Raw genomic sequence first — 22,783 nt, forward strand, 5'->3', positions numbered from 1 at the left:
GTGTTCCTCTCCCTCCTCCTTCACTGCTGTTAGCTGTGATGTGTTCCTCTCCCTCCTCCTTCACTGCTGTTAGCTGCAACATGTTCCTCTCCCTCCTCCTTCACTGCTGTTAGCTGTGATGTGTTCCTCTCCCTCCTCCTTCACTACTGTTAGATGCGATGTGTTCCTCTCCCTCCTCCTTCACTGCTGTTAGCTGCAACATGTTCCTCTCCCTCCTCCTTCACTGCTGTTAACTGTGACATGTGTTCCTCTCTCTCCTCTTTAAGTTCTCTCACCTCAGTCCGTAGAGCAGCCAGCTCTCTTAGACAGCCGTCCATCTCCACCTTCTGCCCTTCGGGTCTTGTTGGGGGGGTGTTGCTGTTCTGCTCTGTTTTGTGGGTCTGTTCTGTCTGGAGTGTGTGGACTAGCTATCTGAGCTCCACCATCTCTCTCTCCAGCTCGGTGAATTTCTCTCTCTCAATAATGGAGGAGCAGTACAGTTGTGGGACCTGGGTCTGCTCAGTGAAGAGGGGTGACTCCTCTTGGGGCTGCTCGTATGCAGGGCATTTTGAGGATGAGGTGTGATCAGACTCACTCAGGATGGGGAGTCGTCACAGAGAGAGAGGTTTTCCTGCTGTGCTCTCTCTTTGATCCCGTAAAACTGCATGAGTTTGCCCTGCACCGTTACTGTTCCAGACTTGTTGACAGAGGTTGTTGCATTTTCGCCAATGTCTAGTATTCTGAGTTTCCACCCTGGGCCAATACCCTCTCTCTTGATATAGGGGCAGTGTGCTCTTATAGCACTGTACCATGCCAGTGGATGGTCTGTGTGGAAAATTAAGTTGCTTACGTTCCCCTCTTTGTAGCAGTCAGCAAATAGTGTCTCTGGATTGTTCTTGAGGAGCTTACTTTTGTACTTATTCCATGCAGTGTTATTTTCAATTTCCAAGGGGTACTGTACTGTGATATCTGCACGGGCGAAGCCATGGAGTAGGGGGCTTCAAAAGCCTCTGCATTTGGGTGGGGAGGGAGGGGGCTGTGAAACTCTCCTGCCATTGTTGGGCTCAAGCATTTTCACACATCTCACTTCACACTTCAGGTCTAATTGAAGTTGCAGTCAGGTCTGTTCTGTTCTAGAATTAATGTAGCTTTATATAACAAAATGACCTAGATATTATTGTATTTTACTTCATGGCTTCAGAAGCAACTTCAGACTGAACATTACTCACTCAGTGTTGGGTTGAGGGTTTTTCCAGGTTCAGACTGAACATTACTCACTCAGTGTTGGGTTGAGGGTATTTCCAGGTTCAGACTGAACATTACTCACTCAGTGTTGGGTTGAGGGTATTTCCAGGTTCAGACTGAACATTACTCACTCAGTGTTGGGTTGAGGGTATTTCCAGGTTCAGACTGAACATTACTCACTCAGTATTGGGTTGAGGGTATTTCCAGGTTCAGACTGAACATTACTCACTCAGTGTTGGGTTGAGGGTATTTCCAGGTTCAGACTGAACATTACTCACTCAGTGTTGTGTTGGATGGTATTTCCAGGTTCAGACTGAACATTACTCACTCAGTGTTGGGTTGAGGGTATTTCCAGGTTCAGACTGAACATTACTCACTCAGTGTTGGGTTGAGGGTATTTCCAGGTTCAGACTGAACATTACTCACTCAGTGTTGGGTTGAGGGTATTTCCAGGTTCAGACTGAACATTACTCACTCAGTGTTGGGTTGAGGGTATTTCCAGGTTCAGACTGAACATTACTCACTCAGTGTTGGGTTGAGGGTATTTCCAGGTTCAGACTGAACATTACTCACTCAGTGTTGGGTTGAGGGTATTTCCAGGTTCAGACTGAACATTACTCACTCAGTGTTGGGTTGAGGGTATTTCCAGGTTCAGACTGAACATTACTCAGTGTTGGGTTGAGGGTATTTCCAGGTTCAGACTGAACATTACTCACTCAGTGTTGTGTTGAGGGTATTTCCAGGTTCAGACTGAACATTACTCACTCAGTGTTGGGTTGAGGGTATTTCCAGGTTCAGACTGAACATTACTCACTCAGTGTTGGGTTGAGGGTATTTCCAGGTTCAGACTGAACATTACTCAGTGTTGGGTTGAGGGTATTTCCAGGTTCAGACTGAACATTACTCAGTGTTGGGTTGAGGGTATTTCCAGGTTCAGACTGAACATTACTCAGTGTTGGGTTGAGGGTATTTCCAGGTTCAGACTGAACATTACTCAGTGTTGGGTTGAGGGTATTTCCAGGTTCCGCTGTGTTTCTTCTGCAGGTTTTGGTTTGCTAGAAGTTTTTCTTGATAATCCTTGGTAGTAATAATCAATTCAGGTCATTTTGTCCAAAATCAAGGTTTTAGGTTTGGATTGAATGTCTTGATATGAAGGGTAGTATCCTGTATACTGTAAGTCCTAGCTGTTTTACATTACACTCTATCTGTCTCTCTCGCTCTGTCTTTCTCTCTATCTTTCACCCTGTCTTTCCCATAGACACACTGCCCCCACTGTGACTCTCCCTTCCTGTTTATGTGTGTGTGTGTGTGTTGTGTGTGTGCGTGCGCGTGCGTTTAATTTTGTGTGCGAGTGTATGACTTTGATGCCCTATGATTAGGCTGTGCTTTGCCTGTCTGATGTTGATGAGATGTGAGTTAGATGACAGAGGTGGTACTGGAAAACAAATGCCTCTCTCCTGGCTGTGATTACAACAGGCTGGTCTAGTATTCATGCTACAGCACGGTTGTAGCTAGCATACCCTAGCTGCTGTCTGGCCCTCCTACCAGCACACACATCATTACAACAGCCTAGCTAACACACTGCTGGCCCCCCTCATCAGAACTAGAACAGACTCAGTCGGGATGGCTCTACTTTTACCTCAGATGAGAACTCAGCTCAGTATAAAACATTTTGTTTTCTTTAATTTACCTGATGCGGTTCATTCAGACCACAGCTACACGGGAGACACATCAAGACACAACAAACAAGCATAAGCAATATACATGATTAAAAGGAACATTTCCAGGTAATCTACAGTTGAAGTTGGAAGTTTACATACACTTAGAGTGTGTATCATTTAAACTTGTTTTTCAACCACTCCACAAATTTCTTGTAAACAAACTATAGTTTTGGCAAGTCGGTTAGGACATCTACTTTGTGCATGACACGAGTCATTTTTCCAACAATTGTTTACAGACAGATTATTTCACTTATACTTCACTGTATCACAATTCCACTCTGTCAGAAGTTTACATACACTAAGTTGACTGTGCCTTTAAACAGTTTTGAAAATTCCAGAAAATGATGTCATGGCTTTAGAAGCTTCTGAAAGGCTAATTGACATAATTTGAGTCAGTTGGAGGTGTACCTGTGGATGTATTTCAAGGCCTACCTTCAAACTCAGTGCCTCTTTGCTTGACATCATGGGAAAATCAAAAGAAATCAGCCAAGACCTCAGAATAAAAATTGTAGACTTCCACAAGTCTGGTTCATCCTTGGGAGCAATTTCTAAATGCCTGAAGGTACCACGTTCATCTGTACAAACAATAGTACGCAAGTATAAACACCATGAGACCACGCAGCCATCATACCGCTCAGGGAGGAGACGCGTTCTGTCTCCTAGGGATGAACGTACTTTGGTGTGAAAAGGTCAAATCAATCCCAGAACAACAGTAAAGGACCTTGTGAAGATGCTGGAGGAAACAGGTACAAAAGTATCTATATCCACAGTAAAACGAGTCCTATATCGACATAACCTGAAAGGCCGCTCAGCAAGGAAGAAGCCACTGCTCCAAAACTAAAAGAAAAGCCAGACTACGGTTTGCAACTGCACATGGGGACATAGATCATACTTTTTGGAGAAATGTCCTCTGGTCTGATGAAACAAAAATAGAACTGTTTGGCCATAATGACCATTGTTATGTTTGGAGGAGAAAGGGGGAGGCTTGCAAGCCGAAGAACACCATCCCAACCGTGAAGCACGGGTGTGGCAGCATCATGTTGTGGTGGTGCTTTGCTGCAGGAGGGACTGGTGCACTTCTCAAAATAGATGGCATCATGAGGGAGGAAAATTATGTGGATATATTGAAGCAACATCTCAAGGCATCAGTCAGGAAGTTAAAGCTTGGTTGCAAATGGGTCTTCCAAATGGACAATGACCCCAAGCATACTTCCAAAGTTGTGACAAAATGGCTTAAGGACAACAAAGTCAAGGTATTGGAGTGGCCATCACAAAGCCCTGAACTCAATCCTATAGAAAATTTGTGGGCAGAACTGAAAAAGCGTGTGTGAGCAAGGAGGCCTACAAACCTGACTCAGTTACATCAGCTCTGTCAGGAGGAATGGGCCAAATTTCACCCAACTTATTGTGGGAAGCTTGTGGAAGGCTACCCGAAATGTTTGACCCAAGTTAAACATTTTTAAAGGGTTTACTGTGTCAGGTTATGGTTGCCCCTGACCCCTGAGCTAAACCAGGATGTGGGTGCTGTTTATCCTGCCTCTGCTCAGATGTTTCCTCCATGCCCTCCTTGTTCCTAATCACAACATAGCCTTGAGAAAACACACACACAAACACACACATAGCCTTGAGAACACAGCACAGACTTCCCTCCTTCAGACTCTGATCACATGAACTCTCCTTACACTGCCTCTATTCGCCCCTCTCCCTTAGGAATTCTGGGAATTCTGCGGCTCCTGAAAGATCGGTTCACAAACATCCATGAAGGAACAGTATTCTCTGCCTGACCTTAGCCTTTCTGATTAAGGGCCCTATAGAAGTTCCATGAACCATCTATTCATAACATCCTAAAGACGAATGTCCCTCAATATACTTCAAGGCCATGTTCTCACTGCTCACAGATTCCAAGATGTTACACATCAATGTTAGGTAAATGGCCAGCCCTGTGAGTAAATAGCCAGAACACATGGGGCTGAATGACCTTTTCTTGTCATATCTTGGTACTTGGTAAGTCTCTTGGTACTTCAGTCGTCTCATTGATGCTGTTTGTTTGTGTTGTTGTTAATGACCAGGTATGAGACCACCTCCAGTGAGGAGGAGTCGAGCGGGGAGGAGAAGGAGGAGGCCGAGGAGGTGGACAGCTCTGAGCCTGAGGAGATGCAGGAGGATCAGGGGAAGAAGGAGGAGCAGGAGGAGGGAGCTGGAGAATCCCAGGGCCAGGGAGAGGACACTGCCACAGAAGAGATGGCCCAGGGAGCAGGAGCCCAGGCTGGGGAGACAGAGGGCCAGGGAGACCCTCAAGACCCAGAGACCAGCCAGGCACTCCTGGAGGAGCAGCCAGAAGCAGGGTGAGACAGGACTTCTTGATCAAGGTTCTTAACTTTTGCAGAAAATGTCCATCTCAGTGGAGGTCTTCTGAAATGAAATTAACTGTGAACAAACCATCTGCAAAGAAAATATACAGTTGGTCGAACAAGTATAAATGGCACCTCTATTCAGACCCCTCTCATCCCACTGAGGTCTCCTTATGGCAGCCTACGTCCATCCTTCATCCCCAATGTGTCTACTCTAGTCTCTGATGTCAGACACACAATCCAGGTCTTTGTTCAGGTGAGGGCCAGCTGCATCCTGCCTGGAGCCTTCAGTGTAGAGCCTTCAGTCTAGAGTCTTCAGGGCCAAATGAGAGCAGAATGAGAGGTGCTGAGTGAAACATTAATACAAAAGCAGTCCTCTGCTGGGGCCCGACCCTATAATGGTCTGGCCCCAAGAGCTGACCCCTTCTGCTGCGTACACGCACGCACGCACGCATGCACGTACGCACGCACGCACGGAGTGAGGCATGATTCAGTGACAGGGAGGATGTGTGGGATATGTTGACTTCTTGACTCTGTCTCAGAAACAGGCCCTCAGGGGGTTTGTTTCTAATGCTGATCTACTGTATGATTATCACAAGGCCTGACATCTTTTGAAACACTTAATTTCCCGACTGCCATTTATGATAATTGACTCGACCATTGCAGCACTACTAAAATATGTCTTTCTGTCATTATGAATTGTTAGGGAAGGTGACTAAATGTTATGTTATGTTATGAAAGGTGACTAAATGTTATGTTATGTTATGAAAGGTGACTAAATGTTATGTAAGGTGGCTAAATATTATGTTATGACAAGTGGCTAAATGTTATGTTATGTTATGAAAGGTGACTAAATGTTATGTTATGTTATGAAAGGTGACTAAATGTTATGTAAGGTGGCTAAATATTATGTTATGACAAGTGGCTAAATATTATGTTATGACAAGTGGCTAAATATTATGTTATGACAAGTGGCTAAATATTATGTTATGACAAGTGGCTAAATGTTATGTTATGACAAGTGGCTAAATGTTATGTTATGTTCACACAGGGAGACGATAGATAAGGACTTCATGGAGGCGTGTCACTACATTAAGGATCGTATGGCAGAGGTGGCAACCCCTGATAAAGAAATGGTAAAAACATTTCCCCTCTAAAGTCCAAACAGTATTGCCTGAGGTTGGTCGCCACCCTTGTCACATAATGTGATCCCCGGCCTGTGCGGGACTCCGACCCCACCAGTCTTCACACTATGAACCCTCCATCTGTCTCCCAACTCCACTATGTACCCTCCATCTGTCTCCCAACTCCACTATGAACCCTCCATCTGTCTCCCAACTCCACTATGTCCCTCCATCTGTCTCCCAACTCCACTATGAACCCTCCATCTGTCTCCCAACTCCACTATGTACCCTCCATCTGTCTCCCAGCTCCACTATGAACCCTCCATCTGTCTTCCAGCTCCACTATGTACCCTCCATCTGTCTCCCAGCTCCACTATGTCCCTCCATCTGTCTCCCAGCTCCACTATGTACCCTCCATCTGTCTCCCAACTCCACTATGTACCCTCCATCTGTCTCCCAACTCCACTATGTCCCCTCCATCTGTCTCCCAGCTCCACTATGTACCCTCCATCTGTCTCCCAGCTCCACTATGTCCCTCCATCTGTCTCCCAGCTCCACTATGTACCCTCCATCTGTCTCCCAACTCCACTATGTACCCTCCATCTGTCTCCCAGCTCCACTATGAACCCTCCATCTGTCTCCCAGCTCCACTATGTACCCTCCACCTGTCTCCCAACTCCACTATGAACCCTCCATCTGTCTCCCAGCTCCACGATGTCCCTCCATCTGTCTCCCAGCTCCACTATGTACCCTCCATCTGTCTCCCAGCTCCACTATGAACCCTCCATCTGTCTCCCAGCTCCACTATGAACCCTCCATCTGTCTCCCAGCTCCACTATGAACCCTCCATCTGTCTCCCAGCTCCACTATGTCCCTCTATCTGTCTCCCAGCTCCACTATGAACCCTCCATCTGTCTCCCAACTTCACTATGTCCCTCCATCTGTCTCCCAGCTCCACTATGAACCCTCCATCTGTCTCCCAGCTCCACTATGAACCCTCCATCTGTCTCCCAGCTCCACTATGAACCCTCCATCTGTCTCCCAACTTCACTATGTCCCTCCATCTGTCTCCCAGCTCCACTATGAACCCTCCATCTGTCTCCCAGCGCCACTATGTCCCTCCATCTGTCTCCCAGCTCCACTATGAATCCTCCATCTGTCTCCCAGCTCCACTATGAACCCTCCATCTGTCTCCCAGCTCCACTATGTCCCTCCATCTGTCTCCCAGCTCCACTATGAACCCTCCATCTGTCTCCCAGCTCCACTATGAACCCTCCATCTGTCTCCCAGCTCCACTATGTACCCTCCATCTGTCTCCCAGCTCCACTATGAACCCTCCATCTGTCTCCCAGCTCCACTATGAACCCTCCATCTGTCTCCCAACTTCACTATGTCCCTCCATCTGTCTCCCAGCTCCACTATGAACCCTCCATCTGTCTCCCAGCTCCACTATGTACCCTCCATCTGTCTCCCAGCTCCACTATGAACCCTCCATCTGTCTCCCAGCTCCACTATGTACCCTCCATCTGTCTCCCAGCTCCACTATGAACCCTCCATCTGTCTCCCAGCTCCACTATGAACCCTCCATCTGTCTCCCAGCTCCACTATGAACCCTCCATCTGTCTCCCAGCTCCACTATGAACCCTCCATCTGTCTCCCAGCTCCACTATGAACCCTCCATCTGTCTCCCAGCTCCACTATGTACCCTCCATCTGTCTCCCAGCTCCACTATGAACCCTCCATCTGTCTCCCAACTTCACTATGTCCCTCCATCTGTCTCCCAGCTCCACTATGAACCCTCCAGCTAATTTCTGTCCCTTTCAATTAAACGGGAAAAATACCTAAAAACAAATTGAAAAAGTACAATCGCTAACAAACTCTAACCCTAACTCTAGTTTTATGTCCACATCCTGGTTCAACTCTAACCCTAACTCTAGTTTTATGTCCACATCCTGGTTCAACTCTAACCCTAGCTTCAACCCTCAACCTAACCCTAGCTTTATGTCCACATCCTGGTTCAACCATAGCCCTAGCTTTATGTCCACATCCTGGTTCAACCCTAGCCCTAGCTTTATGTCCACATCCTGGTTCAACCATAGCCCTAGCTTTATGTCCACATCCTGGTTCAACCCTAGCCTCCGCCCTCAACCTTCAACCTAACCCTAGCTTCAACCCTCAACCTAACCCTAGCTTTATGTCCACATCCTGGTTCAACTCTAACTCTAGCCTCAACCCTCAACCTAACCCTAGCTTTATGTCCACATCCTGGTTCAACTCTAACCCTAGCTTCAACCCTCAACCTAACCCTAGCTTTATGTCCACATCCTGGTTCAACCCTAGCCTCCGCCCTCAACCTTCAACCTAACCCTAGCTTCAACCCTCAACCTAACCCTAGCTTTATGTCCACATCCTGGTTCAACTCTAACTCTAGCCTCAACCCTCAACCTAACCCTAGCTTTATGTCCACATCCTGGTTCAACCCTAACCCTTGCTTCAACCCTCAACCTAACCCTAGCTTTATGTCCACATCCTGGTTCAACTCTAACCCTAGCTTCAACCCTCAACCTAACCCTAGCTTTATGTCCACATCCTGGTTCAACTCTAACCCTTGCTTCAACCCTCAACCTAACCCTAGCTTTATGTCCACATCCTGGTTCAACTCTAACCCTTGCTTCAACCCTCAACCTAACCCTAGCTTTATGTCCACATCCTGGTTCAACTCTAACCCTTGCTTCAACCCTCAACCTAACCCTAGCTTTATGTCCACATCCTGGTTCAACCCTAACCCTTGTTTCCCCCTTTTTATAGACTCTTGTGATGGTGTTGTACCAGGAGTGGTTCCATGTGTCTCAATGTTTGTCATCTCTAACAGTGTGTGTGTTCTCTCCCTGTCTTCAGAGACACATCCTGACCGTGTTGTACCAGGAGTGGTTCCGTGTGTCCAGTCAGAAGGACTCGCTGGCCGACACCGTCACCCTCTACCTAAGAGAGGTGGGCATCGCCACGCCAACCCTCCTGCGTTACATCGTAAACCTGGCCGATGGTAACGGCAACACAGCGCTCCACTACAGCGTGTCCCACTCCAACTTCCCTGTCGTCAAACTGCTGCTGGACACTGGTATGGGATATTCATCCACCTCTCTACAATACACTGGTATGGGATATTCATCCACCTCTCTACAATTCACTGGTATGGGATATTCATCCACCTCTCTACAATTCACTGGTATGGGATATTCATCCACCTCTCTACAATACACTGGCATGGGATATTCATCCACATCTCTACAACACACTGGTATGGGATGTTTATACACCTCTCTACAACACACTGGTATGGGATATTCATCCACCTCTCTACAATACACTGGTATGGGATATTCATCCACCTCTCTACAATACACTGGTATGGGATGTTTATACACCTTTCTACAATACACTGGTATGGGATATTCATCCACCTCTCTACAACACACTGGTATGGGATATTCATCTACCTCTCTACAACACACTGGTATGGGATATTCATCCACCTCTCTACAACACACTGGTATGGGATGTTTATACACCTCTCTACAACACACTGGTATGGGATATTCATCCACCTCTCTACAACACACTGGTATGGGATGTTTATACACCTCTCTACAACACACTGGTATGGGATATTCATCCACCTCTCTACAATACACTGGTATGGGATATTCATCCACCTCTCTACAACACACTGGTATGGGATATTCATCCACCTCTCTACAACACACTGGTATGGGATGTTTATACACCTTTATACCCTTTTTATCAGTCCCTACTCCCTACCTCAACCCTTTTTTACTGAAACAATATTTATGGCTTTCTCGCGTTTGTTCTGAAACCAATAGAGTGAACAAGACTTGGAGTGTGTCAATGCAAGATTTGTCTCTGATCTAATGCAGTGGTGGAAAAAGTACTCAATTGTCATACTACAGTAAAAGTAAAGATGCCTTAATAGAAAATTACTCAAGTAAAAGTGAAAGTCACCCAGTTAAATATTACGTAAGTATCAAAAGTGAATGTGATTGCTAAATTATACTTAAATATCAAAAGTAAAAGTATAAATCATTTCACATTCTTTATATTAAGCAAACCAGATTGCACAATTTTCTTGTTTTTTAAATGTATGGATTGCCAGGAGCACATTCCAACACTCAGACATAATTTACAAATGAAGCATGTGTGTTTAGTGAGTCCATCTGATCAGAGGCAGTAGGGATGACCAGGGATGTTCTCTTGATAAGTGCGTGAATTGGGCCGTTTTCCTGTCCTGCTAAACATTCAAAATGTACTGAGTACTTTTTGTTGTCAAGGAAAATGTAAGGAGTAAAAAGTTCATTATTTTCTTTAGGAATGTAGTGGAGTAAAAGTAAAGTAAAGTACAGATACCCCCCCAAAAAATACCTAAGTAGTACTTTAAAGTATTTTTACTTAAATACTTTACACCACTGACCCAATGCCATATATGGTCTATGGATGTGTTTGTGCGTTACGTGTGTGTGTGTGTGTGTAGGTCTGTGTGAGGTGGACACCCAGAACAAGGCAGGCTACACAGCGGTGATGCTGGCCTCTCTGACAGCTGCTGATGGATCAGACGACATGGAGGTGGCTTTACAGCTACTGAGACAGGGAGATGTCAATGCCCGAGCCAGCCAGGTACACACAACATGTACACACACACTCACACACACACACACACACACACACACACACACACACACACACACACACACACACACACACACACACACACACACACACACACACACACACACACACACACACACACACACACACACACACACACACACACACTCTCTCTATCTCATTGTACACTCACACACTAACACACTAACACTGAACCACTACTCATTGTATATTCACTCTAGCATGCAGTCACAGACTGTATATTCACTCTGGTATGCAGTCACAGACTGTATATTCACTCTAGCATGCAGTCACAGACTGTATATTCACTCTAGCATCCAGTCACAGACTGTATATTCACTCTAGCATCCAGTCACAGACTGTATATTCACTCTAGCATGCAGTCACAGACTGTATATTCACTCTAGCATCCAGTCACAGACTGTATATTCACTCTAGCATCCAGTCACAGACTGTATATTCACTCTAGCATGCAGTCACAGACTGTATATTCACTCTAGCATGCAGTCACAGACTGTATATTCACTCTAGCATGCAGTCACAGACTGTATATTCGCTCTAGCATGCAGTCACAGACTGTATATTCACTCTAGCATGCAGTCACAGATCGTATATATCCACCGTATATCACTAGGGTTTTCCTGAGAAATGTGGAACCATCCCGGTAATATCCCAGTATTCCCATTCAAGCTGGAAATACTATTTAAAAGCATATAATGCAAGCAGAATAATTCTGACCTGATTCTACCACAGTAAATGGATAAATATGGACAGGAATCTAATGGATTCTTATAGTATTGGTCACAATTGAATCAACTCAAAGTTCTGTCAATGTCACCACACAATTTGTTTTTGTAGCCTAGTTCAAATGTAGGTCAAACACATTATGAGGTTATTAGCCTACAGCCTAGTGAAAATTACATTTGTTTTAGCTTAGCTTTAATTCAAAGATGTCAGCCAGCTTGTTTGTCCATTTCTCTCCCCTGCACCTGGCTTTTAGGGGGATTCTGGAAGGTTGTGACTGTTTTTACTTTATGATAACATGATTATTGTGATGAATTTGTCACAGGAAACAAATCCAATTCTCCTCTAAACAAACAAGCAAATAGGCCTAGTATTGGAGCTTCAGCACCATGGATAGCTTCAGCGCCATAGATAGCTTCAGCACAATGGAAGCTTCAGCACCATGGATAGCTTCAGCACCATGGATAGCTTCCGCCCTATGGATAGCTTCCTCACCATGGATAGCTTCAGCGCCATGGATAGCTTCAGCACCATGGATAGCTTCCGCCCTATGGATAGCTTCCTCACCATGGATAGCTTCCGCACCATGGATAGCTTCAGCACCATGGATAGCTTCCGCACCATGGATAGCTTCAGCACCATGGATAGCTTCAGCACCATGGATAGCTTCCGCCCTATGGATAGCTTCCTCACCATGGATAGCTTCAGCGCCATGGATAGCTTCCGTCCTATGGATAGCTTCAGTCCTATGGATAGCTTCAGTCCTATGGATAGCTTCAGCGCCATGGATCGCTTCAGCGCCATGGATAGCTTCCGCCCTATGGATAGCTTCAGCACCATGGATAGCTTCAGCGCCATGGATAGCTTCCGCCCTATGGATAGCTTCAGCACCATGGATAGCTTCCTCACCATGGATAGCTTCCGCCCTATGGATAGCTTCAGCACCATGGATAGCTTCAGCGCCATGGATAGCTTCAGTCCTATGGATAGCTTCAGCACCATGGATAGCTTCAGCGCCATGGATAGCTTCCGCCCTATGGATAGCTTCAGCACCATGGATAGCTTCCTCACCATGGATAGCTTCCGCCCTATGGATAGCTTCAGCACCATGGATAGCTTCAGCTTCATTCCTCTCCTCTTTTCTCTCCCTCTCTCTCTTTCTCTCCTGTTTTCTAGGCAGGGCAGACGGCCCTCATGCTGGCCGTCAGCCATGGTCGTACAGCCATGGTGCGGTTGCTGCTGAGCTGCCAGGCTGACCTCAACATTCAGGACAAAGACGGTTCAACCGCACTCATATGTGCATGTGAGCACAGTCACGTGGAGATCGCTCGGATACTACTCGAGTCTGACCACTGTGACACCAGCCTCACAGACAAGGTAGGTACACACACATGCATATCACACACACGCATAACACACACTAATGTGAACATACACACACTTGGACGCTCACACAGACATGCACAGACATACACTTTGGACTTCCCAAAACATTGAATGTCAAAACAACCCAACAGTGCCACCATCTGGCTAAACGGTGAAGTGCATCATTTTCTCATGTTCATTGACATGTTGAATGAGCACACAGGCTCTCAGAGGATGTCACATCCCCTAGCCGCACAGCTGCCGGGAGTTGACCAGAAACACACTGTTTTTCCTCCACAGAGTAATAGCAGAATGGCAGACAGATAAGGCAGGAATTAGCTGCTAGGTTAATAACTGTTTTGTGGAGCTGTCTGTCTGGGTTTGAAACAGTAATGAATCCCTCTTAGAAGGTATTATACTGTACTGGATGTGTAGAGGTGGCTGTGTGTGAATGGCTCGGAGTGGGGCTATGGCTAGAATCAGACCTTCTTTAAGGCCTCCAGGGCAGTCGGACAGGAGGCTAAAGTAGACCCTGGAAACCCAGACAGAGCTGTCTGGGCTGGGCTGTGGCTGAGACAGATAGGTTAAATAATTCACTTCTAATCCGAGGATACCTCTTTCTACGATCCTCTCTCATGGCCAGAGATGGTATTATTCTGCTCTCACTCTTTGGTCCCACATTATCTCACTATGGGTTATTTTCTTCATGATATGATTGGTTGTCGCAACCAGAAATGTCCTTGACTCACCGTTGTCAGGGCGCTGGCAGGATATAGCTCATCAGTCGAGGTTGCAACACCAGGAATTAACAAGTGTAGCGAATTCGGCATTTTCTACCAAGAATGAACATATGTCTCCTGAAATGGCAAGCATCCTTACTGTTAAAAATCAAGTCAAATTCAATCAAACCCAATTTTATTCATCATATGTACAGAATACAGGGTGGTGTAAACAATGCAATTAAATGCTTACTTGCAAGCTACCTCTCAACTTAGCCCTTGTGTCATACAGCATGTCTTGGGGGTATGATATTTGTGCGTCTAACTTTCTCACTCATCATTATTTACAATTCATCAGGATTATCCATAATCCTGGAAGCATCCACATTAATGTAGAAGTGTTTAGAAACATGTTTTATTCTCATTTACAATAAGTGACTCCAAAATGACACAATACATTATTTAGCAGTAATTTCTATTGGGTACAAAATAATGTGAAACACAACCAAAACAAAGAGGAAAAGTCACAAGCGTGGTGTAATCATTGTGTTCTAGTAATATGGGACCAAATACTAATCTTCTGGCTACTTTAATACACATAAGTCAATTTATCCCAATACTTTTGTTTCCTCTTAAATTGGGGGACTATGTAGAAAAAGTGGTGTAATAAAAAGTGGTGTGACATGGATGAAAACACCCTGAAATTAAAGCTGACAGTCTGCATTCTGTATCATTTCAAATCCAAAGTGCTGGAGTACAGCCAAAACATTTCACTATCCCAATACTTTAGATGGAGTATTTGGCTGTTTTGACTGCCGGAGCCAATTCAGACTTTAAAAAGAACATATATGATCCATGGACTAAGGAGTAACGTTAGCCAGTACAGGAATGTAGGACAGGGGACTAACTGATGGACTGGCGAGCACAGGTGTGGAGGACAGTATGGAATAATTCTAGAATAACATTTCACAAAGAGAAATGCGTTGCTGTTTGTATTAAATATAAAAGCTGCATTAGATTATTAATTAAATTATATTGCCATTACCAGTGTATTTGCGTAGAACAGTGTAAAGAACCATATGTTCCAACTGATGACCTTCCTACTGCACTTGGGACATTAAAGGTATTCTGCTGCAACATAGTAGGATCCGTCCACATCCACACCCTGCCTGATCTTCTGGTGGAGTCCAGATGAGGTCAACTCTCCCCTCTCACAGTCAGAATGTGGGTATAGAGCTTCACCTGACACAGCCCTGCTCCACACTCTTTTAGTGGTTTTTGTCCAATAAATCCTGGAATCCTTACTGTCCGTTAAGACAAGGCTTCCATTTGGCAGTTTGCTGAAGCTGGCTCCCATGTCTGCTGTGAAAATAAGAGGGACAGTTTGTGTTTAATAAGCATAAATGATATACATTTTAATGACAGTGAGCAGATTGGATTAATGGATGGAACAATAAAATGAAGTGTATAAACTCTAACTACCTATGTTGTTATCTCTAGCTTCTTGCTAAAGGACATTTCTAACCACAAACAGACACCAGCATAAGCAAGAGAATAAGATATCGCTCGGGCCTTTTAATTCATAATTAACATGATGACCCGTCCCTAGCCTATGTTATATCAAGACAGTGTTTGCCCAATAGCTATGTCTAGTCCAATTAATAAAAAGAGAAAAGGAGAGGTTTGCTGACGCTGAGTGACAAAGCACAACTACAAGCTATACAAACCACACTTTGTTTAGATAGCTAGCTGCGGCAATAAGAAAATAATAACTGGAGTTTAGTTAGTGGGGTTAACAGACTATTTTGATAGTCAAGAGTCATGGACGTTAAGCTAGCTAACGTTACGTTACTTCGATAACCTGTGTCAGTGTCAAAACACCAGTTTACTAACGCGTTAGATAGCGTTACTGTCGCACTGTAAATCCGTGCTAACATATTACTGAAGCCGAATACACTGATATTACCTGCTAGATATTCCGATCGATGATCAATGAAAATAGCAGAGGCAATTTTTTTTAGCTAACGTTACTTCAGAAAATAAAGATAACTGGCGAACAAAATGACCTAAGAGGAAATATATTTTTACATGGTCCTCTTGACTAGAGTTTAAAGGTCCCGTCATAGCCCTATCCACATTGGTCAATTATTGGTTACCTGTTGGTTGCACAGGCAACTCAGATTGGTTGGCGAGTGCAATTCTTGGTTACTTCTTGGTTGCAGACGGCGATATGATTGGTTGTCGCAACCAGAAATTTCCCCGACTCATCCTTGTCAGGGCACTGGCCCGCTGTGGCAATGGCCTTTGTGTGGTGTAGATTTGAGCTGTGTGGCTCATTACCGAGGTCTCATGTTTCTGAGGGGAAGGGGTCTTAAGTACACATCCTCTGGCTTGTGGAGAGGGCAGTATTCACTCTTCAGACATGATTGAACCCACAACGTTTTTATTTACACACCCCACCTCTCTCTCTCCCCCCCACACCCCACTCTCTCTCCCCTTCTCCCCCCCCCCACCTCTCTCTCTCCCCCTCTCCCCCCACACCCCACCTCTCTCTCTCCCCCTCTCCCCCCACACCCCACCTCTCTCTCTCTCTCCCCCTCCCCCCACACCCCACCTCTCTCTCTCTCTCTCTCTCTCTCTCTCTCCCCCTCACCCCACCTCTCTCTCTCTCTCTCTCTCATTGTCTTTAGGATGGTCAGAGTGCTCTTTCGGTTGCGGTGGCGGCCTCCCACAGTGAGCTAGTTGACCTTCTGAAGACCCATTCTGACTCCACCACCCAGGCCTCTAACCTCTCCTCCACCACCACCTCAGCCACCATTATCACCACCACCATCGCCTCTCTCCTCTGAGTCCTCTCCAGAATCCCCTCTCTAACCACTATCCCACCCCAACACCGGACTTTCCCACCCTAGACCCACCATAGCCCGGACCCCATTCGCCAGACCCAACCATACCCCAGAACCCGTGGAGGACAGACAAAGGCTGTATTCACCACCACTCAGCTCACAGGCCTACCGGACCTGTGCTGCAAGGAACCAGAATAACACACATTCTTCACATTTCTGCCAATATTCCGTGGGCGGGACTCTGGAGTTATGTATCAACCGTTTGGCAGCCAGCCAATCAGAGAGGGACCTGTGTGTGTCAATCAAAGAACCCGTAGCCGTGGCGACAGTGGGGATCGACAGGTGATCCATGAAGAGTGCAGAAAGACAACAGAAGGATGATGGATTGATGCTTTCCAAAAAAAAATGCTCTTCAGGCAAAAATCACACATGATCTACCTTCAAAATGTGTCATAATATTATCAATAATATGTTTTTTCTTCCTTTTTATTCCATTGATGACATTACTATTATTTTATATTTGGACATAAGCCATTTATTAAACCATAAAGTCAATGTTATAATAGTGTTTTATCAGATACACAAAATATATTTATTTTGCGTTGCACTTTGTTTTACTCTGTTTGATTGATATTCACACTGTACATATCATATCCATGCTTGGTTTGTTTTCATCAGTATGACTTAACGATTGACTCACTGGGACGTCTTCCAACATGAAGGGTGTATAGTAGGATGCAGCATGCAGCAATATAATAACAAAAGGCAGAATCTTCCGAAGCTACTAAACTGCAGTATGTTGTAGTAACTCTCCACTTACTACTCTTCTCAACTATCTACAACTATTTTTCTCTTTCTCGCTCTCATGCACTAGCCTGGTCTCAGAGCATTTCATATGTTTCTGTACGTACAGTAATTCCTAGACACTCCATTTAGTATATGTTACGTTTCGTATGGTATGTATTCAAATGTGGTTATCCATCACCCATATCGTATGATATATTACAAATTACAATTCATATTATATGTTACGAATTTTCATAACAAACAATATTTAATGAATTTGCTAAACGTACGATATGTAACGAATTCTAGCTAGGTGGCTAATGTTAGCTAGCGCGCTAACATTAGCTAGGCTAATGGTTAGGGTTAATTATTATTATTACATTTTTACTTTTACCCCTTTTTCTCCCCAATTGGTAGTTACAGTCTTGTCTCATCTCTGAAACGCCCCTACGGACTCGGGAGAGGCGTAGGTCGAGAGCCATGCATCCTCCGAAACACGACCCTGCCAAGCCGCACTGCTTCTTGACACACTGCTCGCTTAACCCGGAAGACAGCCTCACCAATGTGTGTCAGAGGAAACACCGTCCAACTGACGACCGAAGTCAACTTGCAGGCTCCCGGCCCGCCACCCTCCCTTAACCCGTACGACGCTGGGACAATTGTGCGCCGCCTCATGGGTCTCCCAGTCATGGCCGGCTGTGACACACTACCCGGGGCTGTCGTGATGCCTTAGGCTGCTGCGCCACTCGGAAGGACAGGGTTAGGTTTAAGTTTAAAGGGTTAAGGTTAGGGTTAGAGGAAGGGTTAGCTAAAAGGGTTAAGGTTAGGTAAAGGGTTAGTTAAAAGGGTTAAGGTTAGGGTTAGGGTAAGGGTTAGATAACATGCTAAATAGTTGCAAAATATTTGTAAGTAGTTGAAAAGTTGCTAATTAGCTAAAATGCTAAAGTTTTCAGCAATGAAATTCGAACTCGCAACCTTTGGATTGCCAGACGTTTGTGTTATACACTCACCCATCCACCCTTAGATGTTTGTGTTATACATCCACCCATCCACCCCTAGACGTTTGTGTTATACACTCACCCATCCACCCCTAGATGTTTGTGTTATACACTCACCCATCCACCCTTAGACGTTTGTGTTATACACTCACCCATCCACCCCTAGACGTTTGTGTTATACACTCACCCATCCACCCCTAGATGTTTGTGTTATACACTCACCCATCCACCCCTAGACGTTTGTGTTATACACTCACCCATCCACCCCTAGATGTTTGTGTTATACATCCACCCATCCACCCCTAGACGTTTGTGTTATACATCCACCCATCCACCCCTAGATGTTTGTGTTATACATCCACCCATCCACCCCTAGACGTTTGTGTTATACACTCACCCATCCACCCCTAGATGTTTGTGTTATACACTCACCCATCCACCCCTAGACGTTTGTGTTATACACTCACCCATCCACCCCTAGACGTTTGTGTTATACATCCACCCATCCACCCCTAGACGTTTGTGTTATACACTCACCCATCCACCCCTAGACGTTTGCGTTATACACTCACCCATCCACCCCTAGATGTTTGTGTTATACACTCACCCATCCACCCCTAGATGTTTGTGTTATACACTCACCCATCCACCCCTAGACGTTTGTGTTATACACTCACCCATCCACCCCTAGACGTTTGTGTTATACATCCACCCATCCACCCCTAGACGTTTGTGTTATACACTCACCCATCCACCCCTAGATGTTTGTGTTATACACTCACCCATCCACCCCTAGACGTTTGTGTTATACACTCACCCATCCACCCCTAGACGTTTGTGTTATACACTCACCCATCCACCCCTAGACGTTTGTGTTATACACTCACCCATCCACCCCTAGATGTTTGTGTTATACACTCACCCATCCACCCCTAGACGTTTGTGTTATACACTCACCCATCCGCCCCTAGACGTTTGTGTTATACACTCACCCATCCGCCCCTAGACGTTTGTGTTATACACTCACCCATCTACCCCTAGATGTTTGTGTTATACATCCACCCATCCACCCCTAGACGTTTGTGTTATACACTCACCCATCCGCCCCTAGACGTTTGTGTTATACACTCACCCATCCGCCCCTAGACGTTTGTGTTATACACTCACCCATCCACCCCTAGATGTTTGCGTTATACATCCACCCATCCACCCCTAGACGTTTGTGTTATACACTCACCCATCCGCCCCTAGACGTTTGTGTTATACACTCACCCATCCACCCCTAGATGTTTGCGTTATACATCCACCCATCCGCCCCTAGACGTTTGTGTTATACACTCACCCATCCGCCCCTAGACGTTTGTGTTATACACTCACCCATCCACCCCTAGATGTTTGCGTTATACATCCACCCATCCACCCCTAGACGTTTGTGTTATACACTCACCCATCCACCCCTAGATGTTTGCGTTATACATCCACCCATCCACCCCTAGACGTTTGTGTTATACACTCACCCATCCACCCCTAGATGTTTGTGTTATACACTCACCCATCCACCCCTAGACGTTTGTGTTATACACTCACCCATCCACCCCTAGACGTTTGTGTTATACATCCACCCATCCACCCCTAGACGTTTGTGTTATACACTCACCCATCCACCCCTAGACGTTTGTGTTATACACTCACCCATCCACCCCTAGACGTTTGTGTTATACATCCACCCATCCACCCCTAGACGTTTGTGTTATACACTCACCCATCCACCCCTAGATGTTTGTGTTATACACTCACCCATCCACCCCTAGACGTTTGTGTTATACACTCACCCATCCACCCCTAGACGTTTGTGTTATACACTCACCCATCCACCCCTAGACGTTTGTGTTATACACTCACCCATCCACCCCTAGACGTTTGTGTTATACACTCACCCATCCACCCCTAGACGTTTGTGTTATACACTCACCCATCCGCCCCTAGACGTTTGTGTTATACACTCACCCATCCACCCCTAGACGTTTGTGTTATACATCCACCCATCTACCCCTAGATGTTTGTGTTATACATCCACCCATCCACCCCTAGACGTTTGTGTTATACACTCACCCATCCACCCCTAGACGTTTGTGTTATACACTCACCCATCCGCCCCTAGACGTTTGTGTTATACATCCACCCATCTACCCCTAGATGTTTGTGTTATACATCCACCCATCCACCCCTAGACGTTTGTGTTATACACTCACCCATCCGCCCCTAGACGTTTGTGTTATACACTCACCCATCCGCCCCTAGACGTTTGTGTTATACACTCACCCATCCGCCCTTAGACGTTTGTGTTATACACTCACCCATCCGCCCCTAGACGTTTGTGTTATACACTCACCCATCCACCCCTAGACGTTTGTGTTATACACTCACCCATCCGCCCCTAGACGTTTGTGTTATACACTCACCCATCCGCCCCTAGACGTTTGTGTTATACACTCACCCATCCACCCCTAGATGTTTGCGTTATACATCCACCCATCCACCCCTAGACGTTTGTGTTATACACTCACCCATCCGCCCCTAGACGTTTGTGTTATACACTCACCCATCCACCCCTAGATGTTTGCGTTATACATCCACCCATCCGCCCCTAGACGTTTGTGTTATACACTCACCCATCCGCCCCTAGACGTTTGTGTTATACACTCACCCATCCACCCCTAGATGTTTGTGTTATACACTCACCCATCCACCCCTAGACGTTTGTGTTATACACTCACCCATCCACCCCTAGACGTTTGTGTTATACATCCACCCATCCACCCCTAGACGTTTGTGTTATACACTCACCCATCCACCCCTAGACGTTTGTGTTATACACTCACCCATCCACCCCTAGACGTTTGTGTTATACATCCACCCATCCACCCCTAGACGTTTGTGTTATACACTCACCCATCCACCCCTAGATGTTTGTGTTATACACTCACCCATCCACCCCTAGACGTTTGTGTTATACACTCACCCATCCACCCCTAGACGTTTGTGTTATACACTCACCCATCCACCCCTAGACGTTTGTGTTATACACTCACCCATCCACCCCTAGATGTTTGTGTTATACACTCACCCATCCACCCCTAGACGTTTGTGTTATACACTCACCCATCCGCCCCTAGACGTTTGTGTTATACACTCACCCATCCACCCCTAGACGTTTGTGTTATACATCCACCCATCTACCCCTAGATGTTTGTGTTATACATCCACCCATCCACCCCTAGACGTTTGTGTTATACACTCACCCATCCACCCCTAGACGTTTGTGTTATACACTCACCCATCCGCCCCTAGACGTTTGTGTTATACACTCACCCATCCGCCCCTAGACGTTTGTGTTATACACTCACCCATCCACCCCTAGATGTTTGCGTTATACATCCACCCATCTACCCCTAGACGTTTGTGTTATACACTCACCCATCTACCACCGACCAACCTTTTTTGCCTTAAGTAACCATCTGTCTTATGTAATCATATCATACTAAATTGGGTGTCTCGGATTTACATACCAGAATAATACGAAATGCTCTGAGACCAGGTGGCATGCACACACACACACACACACACACACACACACACACACACACACACACACACACACACACACACACACACACACACACACACACACACACACACACACACACACACACACACACACACACACACACACACACACACACACACACACTCTCACTCTCTTCCACTGTAATGTATCATTCCCTTTGTCTGCCTGCTTTATAGATTACAAATCAAATAATGTATGCAACCAAAATCGCTACAAAATGCACAAAGAATGTCAGTTTTACATTCCAGAATCCAGATAGCATTCAGCAGGCCTCCTAAGGAACAACATCACAGCCTTTTGCACAGGAAGCAACACAGTAGAGATCTCTCCATTACTGGCCAGACTCTAGTAACATGTTCTCTACTGTCCTCTGCAGTCAGTGATGTTACACAGCTCCTTCTCCATTGTGGACACAAATGCAGGTTTCACTGCTAGAAAAGTAGAAATGTTGTTGTTAGGGGGATTGTGCCTCTCTCTTCCACCCCAATTTTCTCTCTGTGTTGAACAACAGGGCACTGGTGCAGAGAAATGACATGAGAATATCCTATCTGGCCTATCAGACAATTAAGAGGTCCC

At 45.7% G+C, this 22,783-nt stretch overlaps 1 protein-coding gene across 3 annotated transcripts in view; it reads left to right on the top strand.

Annotated features, from left to right (window-relative positions):
• kank4 (KN motif and ankyrin repeat domains 4) overlaps positions 1-17,346 on the top strand; it is a 117,620-nt gene extending 100,274 nt beyond the window's left edge. For all 3 annotated transcript variants that reach the window (XM_071346281.1, XM_071346282.1, XM_071346283.1), the window contains 6 exons: positions 5,015-5,290; positions 6,348-6,432; positions 9,319-9,538; positions 10,967-11,109; positions 13,042-13,242; positions 16,640-17,346. In XM_071346281.1, the coding sequence (XP_071202382.1) occupies positions 5,015-5,290; positions 6,348-6,432; positions 9,319-9,538; positions 10,967-11,109; positions 13,042-13,242; positions 16,640-16,798 (1,084 nt within the window). In that variant the 3' untranslated portion in view covers positions 16,799-17,346. The remainder of the gene's footprint in view (positions 1-5,014; positions 5,291-6,347; positions 6,433-9,318; positions 9,539-10,966; positions 11,110-13,041; positions 13,243-16,639) is intronic.
• The last annotated feature ends 5,437 nt before the right edge of the window (positions 17,347-22,783 follow it).

This window comes from Salvelinus alpinus, chromosome 16 (assembly GCF_045679555.1).
Source record: "Salvelinus alpinus chromosome 16, SLU_Salpinus.1, whole genome shotgun sequence".
NCBI classification, from domain to species: domain Eukaryota; kingdom Metazoa; phylum Chordata; class Actinopteri; order Salmoniformes; family Salmonidae; genus Salvelinus; species Salvelinus alpinus.